Genomic DNA, 7,974 nt, shown 5'->3' on the forward strand with positions numbered 1-7,974 from the left:
TCCAAATCCAGCGTATTATGCTTAAACAATGGAGACTAAAATGGGATGAGGAAGGAGTTGGCTAAATTAGACTGGGAACACAAGTTATATGTTGGAACAGTTGAGGATCAGTGGAAGACTTTCAGAGATTTTTCACAGTGCTCAAGGAAAGTATATTCTGGTCAAAAACAAGGATAGCAAGGGTAGGAACAACCAGCCTTGGATAACCAAGGAAATAAAGAAAGGCATCCGATTAAAAGTTCAGGTTTACAAAGTAGTGAAGAGAGATGGGAAACAGGAAGATTGGAAAACTTTAAAAAGCAACAAAGAACCACAAAGCAAGCAATAAAGAAAGATAGATTATGAATGCAAACCAGCTCAGAATATAAAAACAGTTTGGAAAAGTTTTTATAAATGTATAAAACAGAAAAGGGTGGCTCAACTGAACATAGGACCCTTGCAAGATGACAAAGGGGAATCAATACTGGGTAATGCTGTAACAGCCAAAGGTTTGAGTCTTCACAGTGGCAAATGTGTCAAACATGCCAAAGAATGATGTTAAGAGCACGATGGGAGGTGACAACCTCAATTCAATTGTTATCTCTAAAGGGGAAGTGTTGAGCAAACTTGAGGGTCGAAAAGTGGATAAGCCGTTAGGTTCTGATGGAATGTATCCCAGGTTGCTGAAAGAAATGGTGATGGTTATAGTTGATGCGCTAGTGGTAATTTACCAAAATTCACAGGACTCCAGGCAGATCCTGTGAGACTGGAAGACAACGAATGTCACGTCGGTATTTAAAAAAGGATGTAGGCAAAAGGCAAGTGACTATAGGCCACTTTAGTTTAACATCTGTAGTTGGGAAATGCTGGAGGCTATCATTAAAGAAGAAATAGTGAGACATCTGGATGGAAAGGGTTCCATCAGGCAAACACAACATGGACTCAGGAAGTGAAGGTCATGTTTCACAAACTTACTAGAGTTCTTTGAGGATGTAACAAGCATGGTGGATGGAGGGGAACAGGTGGATGTTGTATACTTGGATTTCCAGAAGGCGTTCGATAAGGTGCCGCATAAAAGGTTAACCCATAAGATAAGAATGCATGGGGATTAGTTAACCAATAGAAAGTGGAGGGTTGGGATAAATTGGTGTTTCCTGGTTGGATAACAGTGCTGAGTGGGGTACTGCAGGGGTCAGTGTTGGGCCCACAACTGTTCATGATATGCATAAATGATTTTGAAGAGAAACTCGAGTGTAACATATCCAAGTTTGCTGTTAACACTAAATTTAGTGGAAACACAAACTGTGCAGAGGATGTGCAGGGTCTGCAGAGATATTTAGATAAGTTAAGTGAGTGGCAAGGGTCTGGCAGATGGAGTACAGTGTTGGCAAATGTGAGGTTATCCACTTTGGAAGTAAAAATAGTAGGTCACAGTATTATTTAAATGGTGAAAGATTGCAGCATGCTGTTATGCAGAGGGACTTAGTACTCGTACATGAATCACTAAAAATTGATTTGCAGGTGCAACAGGTAATCAGGAAAGCAAATGGTATATTGGCTTTCATTGCTGGAGAGATTGCATTTACATGCAGAGAGATTCTGCTGCAATTCTACAAGGTGTTGCTGAGGCTGCACCTGGAGTATTGTGTGTACTTCTGGTCTTCTTACTTGAGGAAGGATATACTGGCTTTGGAGGTGGTGCAAAGGAGGTTAACAAGGTTGATCCGTCAGATGAGGGGGTCACACTACGAGGAGAGGTTGAGCCATCTGAACTATACTCGCTAGAATTTAGGAGAATGAGAAGGGGATCTTTAGAAACATACAAAATTATGAAAGGGATAGATAAGATAGAAGCAGACAAGTTGTTTCCACTGATAGGTGAGACTAGGACTAAGGCGACATGGCCTCAAGATTAGGGGGAGTAGATTTAGGACAGAGATGAAAAGGAACTGCTTTTCCCAGAGAGCAGTGAATCTATGGAACTCTATGCCCAAGGAAGCAGTAGATGCAGCTTCATCAAATAGATCAAGACACAGTTCGATGAGTTTTTGCATGGTAGGAGAATTAAGGGTTTGGGGAGGAGCTGAGATAATAGATAGGTCAACCATGATCCTCATGAATGGCAGAGCAGGCCCGATGGGCCAAATGGCCTACTCCTGCTTCTATTACTATAATTTAGTCCCAAATGTGATTCACAATAAAACCCCATCAATGTCGTTATTTGTGAACTCGCTGGTGCCTCAACAGGTGCGATGATCGAATGAATCCCTTCCCACAGGTGGAGCAAGTGAATGGTCTCTCCCCAGTGTGAACGTGCTGATGTATCAACAGATTAGATGAATTAATGAATCCCTTCCCACAGACTGAGCAGATGAACGGTCTCTCCCCAGTGTGAACTCGCTGGTGACTCTGCAGGTTGGATACCTGAATGAATCGTTTCCCACACTCAGAGCAGGTGAATGGCCTCTCTCCAGTGTGAATGCGCTGGTGTACAGTGAGTTGAGATGATCGTCTGAACCCAGTTCCACAGTGAGAACACCTGAATGATTTCTTGTCAGTATGAATGCCTTGATGGGACATCAATTCCTTGAAACTTTTATAATGTTTCCCACAGTCAGAGCATTTAAAAGGTCTCTCATCAGTGTGAACCCGTTGATGTGTAAGCAGGTGAGATGACTGAATGAATCCCTTCCCACATTTAGAGCAGATAAATGGTCTCTCCCCAGTGTGACTGCGTCGATGAGCTTCCAGCTCAGATGGGTAACTGAATCCCTTCCCACAGTCCTGACATTTCCATAGTTTTGCCTCACTGTGAGAGACTTTGTGTCTTGACAGGCCAGATGATCGGATGAATCTTCGACCACACACAGAACATGTGTATGTTTTCTCCTCACTGTGAACAGTGCTCCTGCTTTCCATAATCTAAATCCAATGACATTCCGGTCCTGATGTATTGGGCGCTTCAGTCTGAACTTCTAACATGAAAATCTTCCCTATTCAATTCCCTGTAAAACAAATTTAACAAAGGGAAAATAACCTTGAAAACAGCTGGATTATCATAAAAACTCAACTAGTTCATTCACGTCCATCATGCTACCATCCAGTCTGGAATTGCACCGGACTTGGACCTTCGTGGAGAGAAAGTGTGAGCAAGAGATGAGGAGAAAAGATGACAGATTTTCCCAACTGTAACTCTATCAAATATTGGTCAGGACCACCTAAACCCTCCTACATAGAAAGACAAGAGCAGCTAGTGCGTGGAGAACCATCATATCCAAGACACAGGACAAATGCCAAAATACTGTGGATGCTGTAAATCTGAAACAAATACAGAATGCTAGACAAACTCAACAGGTCTGGCAGCATCTGACTCTATCTCTGGATGGAGAAACAGCTATTCCTGGGATTCAGGATAGAGTCTGATATGACATTTCTTTAGAAGCCCAGGAATAGCTGTTTTTGTCTCCATAGATTCTGGTAGATCTGCTGAGTTTCTCCAACGTTGTGCATGTGTTACAGCCAAGTCACAGCACACTGGAGACAGACTAATCACAGTTCAAGAGTGCTTAAAAGTATTTATTCAAACATCCAACCTTAGTAGATAGCAACAAATTTATCATTGAGGATTGAAGTTGGATTTTGCTGTAAATGACATGCAGGAATAAATTGTGCTGATTCTAATGGTTGCAGTTTATTTCTGCTATTTAAAAAAAAATCTACAATTGGGGCAGAATTGCATATCCTGGTAATTTATCTTACGTTGTTAGCATTTATTCTTTATATAATATATGCTTTTTCAGGTTGTTCTCAAGATTTGGAAAGTTGAAACTGAAGTGATTTATTTGTATTTTGTGCAGTCTAGTTACATTTTCAATGGTCACAAAGTGGATTGCTCTATATTGTGAGCAGCAATCACAGATTGGATGATCATTTAATTGAAAAACCATGGCTCAGATTGAGAATCCTGAGATTCAGTCACCTGTCATTTTAATTCTCTGCTCCAGTCCAACTCTGACCTCTCTATCCTCAGGCTCCTAAACTGTTTGAGTGAATGGGAGCTCAAGGAACAGCAGCTCACCTTTCAGTTTATAAACTTCCAGATTCAATGTGGAGCTCACCAACTTCTTTAGTAACAGAGAGTTGTGAGGATCTGGAACATTTGACCAGAAAAAGGTGCAGAAAACAATTTATAAATAATTTTGAAAAAGAGTTGACAGGTATTTAAGAATGAGGAATGTATACAGTTAAAAAAGAAAATGGGTGTGTGGGGCTAAATATTACTTTCTTCCAAAGACAGCACAACATAAAGGGTTGAATTCTTCTTTCCATCTTGTAAGTTTCTAAGATTCTGGGAGTTAGCCAGTTAGCTACTTGAACCTCTCCCACCAGAGCTGATTTGTGACACTTGCCTCTTTACCCTTTCAGTTGAAAAAAATCTATCAATGTTAAATTTAAACTTAACACTGGCCCCACATGAACTCCCATTTCATGAATAGAGTTTCAAACTTGTACTGACTTAACTAGACAAATGGTTTCCTCTTTTGCTTCTTAAATGCTCGGCTCCCATTTTCAGACCATGGCCTTCCCCAAACAATGGAAATAGTTTCTCTCTGTTGATCCTACCAATTTCAATTAATAGCATGAAAACATTGATCAAATCGCCTCTCAATCTTTTAAATTCCAAAAATATATTCCTCACATGAAATTAAAACAGTAAGTGCTTGAAAAAATCTCAGTGGAGTTTGACAGAATCTGTGGAGAGAGAAACAGATTTGATTGAATATGACTCTTATTTGGAATACACAGATGTGATGCATTTTTGAAAGGCACAATAGGGGAGAGTGAATATATACCAAATGGCACAGATTGAAAGAGCATGCAAGGTCAGAGATACTTGGGGGCTAATGTGCACAAATCTTTTAAGGGTGCCAGGTCATACTGAGAGAGCAATGTGCAAATTTTATGGGATCGTGAGATTCAGAAATAGAAGTAATGAGACAAACCCAGGGAAAAGGTAAAGAAGGGCTTATGCCCGAAACGTCGATTCTCCTGTTCCCTGGTTGCTGCCTGACCTGCTGCGCTTTTCCAGCAACACATTTTCAGCTCTGATCTCCAGCATCTGCAGTCCTCACTTTCTTCTAAAAGGTAAAGATACCCTTCATAAAGCTCTAATTAGGACACAACCCAAATATTGCGTCCAGTTCCAGTCACCACACTTCAGGAAGGATGTGAGGGTTCACGAGAGGATATTTACCAGAGTTGTTTCTGGAAAAGGGGAACAATTCCAAAGTTGGTTTGGCAAACTGGCATGGTTCTGCTTGAAGAAAAGGAGTTTAGGGGATATCTGATACAGATTACAAGATATCAAGAAGGTTAGGGAAGATAAAAAATCACACAACACCAGGTTATAGTCCAACAGGATTTAAACCTGCTGGACTATAACCTGGTGTTGTGTGATTTTTAACTTTGTCCAACCCAATCCAACACCGGCATCTCCGAATCAAGGTTAGGGAAGGTAGACAAAGAAAAATCTGTTTCTATTAGATGGTAACACGAAGATTAGAGGATGGACATTTAGTGTTTTGGGAAAAACATATATTGGGATGATTTCTTTTTACAGCGACACAACAGACAAACCTTTTTTCGGTCCAAATAAGCCAATGGTGTAAGTCAGATGCTAATGAATCAAGTGACTGTCAGATCTTGACGCGCTGTTTGTTTTGAATTTCCTGTCTGCAAATCCTTCACATTCAATGTCCTAGGAGATCATTTTACATGAAAGAATCCTTCATTACCAGTGAAGGAGAATAATCCAGGAAAGGTAAAGTATTCGCCGGTTCTCTCCTCGCTGTTGGCCCCACACTGAGGGCTGCGCGCGCACGCACCCTGCCCCCTATAAAGATGGCGATCACGGATACATCCGGCACAACATTGCTCCCAATAAAAATGGTGGCTGTGCCAGGGCTGAAGCCCACGGCCGCTTTCCTTTTGCTGCGAGGGCAGGACCAGAAAATTCTACTTCGGGTCTGGCAGCCTATACTGGATTCCTATGAAACCTCCCATATTACACTGCCTCCATTTGCTTCCCGCTCTTCGTTCCCAACCAACTACCTCTATCACTCGCCCTCAGACCGATACCGCTGCACCTGCGCAGAAGCTCCTGTCGGAATGGCTACGTCGCCAAATAGCCCCGCCCCTCCTTCACCTCGATTGGTTGGAGAAGCAGCTGAGCGCATGTTCATGTGGTCCCGCCCACATTCCTGGTGTTGAGCCTGGAGCTGCTGTCTATCAGCTGGGTCTGTTTGGGACTTGGCGAGTGACACAAAATAACCGCAGATGCTGGAATCCAAGTTAGAGACAAAAACAAAACCGCAGTGTCCTGAAACGTTGATTTCTCCACCTCCTGATGCTGCCTGACTTGCTGTGTTCTACCAGCTCCTGCTCCGTGGAACTTGTAGGTTTCGCAGTGCCTCTCCTGGTTTCATGAATGTGAATTCAGTGAAGGGACTGTCAAAAAACAGGTCCCCTAAAAGATTGATTCTTCGTTAATGGGTGATTGAATCTAGGGAAGGCAAGAAGATTCTGTAAACTGATAGTGCAGAATGAAAAAGAACAAAGTCTGCGTCGCAGCAATTCTATTCTGCGTTGTTGGAGCCGCAAACCAATCTTGCCAATGAATTTGTTTCAAGTAGTTGTAAGATCCACATACATTATCCAGACATAAATTTCTTAATGTCTACAAAAGTGAATGTCATCTTATATTGCAGGTTCAGCTAGGCAAAGACAACTGATAAGGGCTTAAAGAACATAATATGTGAAGCAGAGCTGTGTCTAAGGGGCCAAAGGAACAGGGTCAGCCTGCAGCTGCAAGGTCATGTTATCAAAACAAGATTCCTCAGCCAGGGCACAAACAGCAATTTGCAGACTACGTTTACTGCAAAGATTCTTTGTGACAAAAATGGTTTCCACTCATTTTTGTGTCAATTCTGGTCAAATTTTCTTCCACAATCCTTCCTCTTTTTTTCAAAAGAACAGATTGGAGGTGTCAGCAAAAGGGGAAATATACCCAGAGCCAGGGGATTGTCAGAAGGTGAGGGTGGGAGATTGGACAGATAGTCCAAAAGGGACAAAAGGCTCCAGAGACTGGGAATCACCATCGGGGGTTTAATCAGGAAAGGGAATCTAGGCATCTGTGGGATCGCTGGAGAGGAGGGCCACAACAATGAACTGAACCAAGCACAGGATTGTCTGCAGGGTTACTTCAATTTCTAGTTGGGCAGCTCCAAAGGCAGGGGAAAAGAAAGCTGCAAGTCACTCAAATTGTGTAAGGGCTCGTTTGATGCGAGTTAGGGACAGATGGGGATATGGACACATACCCAGCAGCTACAGTGGTTGACCATCTGTGCATAAAGAAAAGTATTAAAATGTAATTCCTGTTTACTGGAAGTTATTAAGCTATCTATAGTGCCCCAAGCAAACATAGTGAAAGAAAGATAAGAAAGAGAGGAGTGAAAAGGCAGAACGATCAGGCTGAGCCATTGGCGGTCAGATGCTGAACAGGTGTATCTGACAGGGTCTTCTGGTGTTCCTCCAGGGGTGGAGCTCTTTTGCATTACATCCCGTGCATCCATGCGGCCTCCCCTTGACCTTGACTGCTGAACGGGTGGCCGGCAGGACTAGGAACAGGCCTTTCCACCTAGACTTCAATTTGCCCCGGTCCTGATTCTTAGGCTTGGCATACCAGTGAATGTAAACTTTGAAGAGTTTTGATTAACTGATATAGATATTTCCCACTTGTCCACCACTGTTGTGGCAGCAGTATCAGTCGTTGGGATGGTTTCTGTTCATCTACTAAATACTATTATTAGGTAATATTCATAACAATGTATTCAAAGTAATTCAATAAAAGCAAGTTGTAGACAAGTAAAAGGCCCACCAGACAAAGAAGTGATTCAACAAATGTAGGGCATCCCTTTTACAGCATTCGTCCTTTTG

The 7,974-nt window shown here is 42.3% G+C and overlaps 1 protein-coding gene across 1 annotated transcript; it reads right to left on the reverse strand.

Moving 5' to 3' along the window:
- Nucleotides 1–2,061: 2,061 nt before the first annotated feature.
- Nucleotides 2,062–5,704, reverse strand: LOC122561908 (gastrula zinc finger protein XlCGF7.1-like). Its single transcript, XM_043714233.1, has 2 exons — nucleotides 5,617–5,704; nucleotides 2,062–2,984 (listed from the first exon to the last, which is right to left on the reverse strand). Exon 2 carries the CDS (start codon nucleotides 2,896–2,898, stop codon nucleotides 2,197–2,199), a length of 702 nt encoding a protein of 233 aa, XP_043570168.1. The 5' UTR covers nucleotides 2,899–2,984; nucleotides 5,617–5,704; the 3' UTR covers nucleotides 2,062–2,196.
- Nucleotides 5,705–7,974: the final 2,270 nt, after the last annotated feature.

The sequence above is a fragment of the Chiloscyllium plagiosum genome, chromosome 24 (genome assembly GCF_004010195.1).
Source record: "Chiloscyllium plagiosum isolate BGI_BamShark_2017 chromosome 24, ASM401019v2, whole genome shotgun sequence".
Classification (NCBI taxonomy): domain Eukaryota; kingdom Metazoa; phylum Chordata; class Chondrichthyes; order Orectolobiformes; family Hemiscylliidae; genus Chiloscyllium; species Chiloscyllium plagiosum.

Bases quoted from the DNA above. Each gene is read 5' to 3' on its own strand.
- LOC122561908 (XM_043714233.1), bottom strand. From the start codon at position 2,898: ATGGAAAGCAGGAGCACTGTTCACAGTGAGGAGAAAACATACACATGT.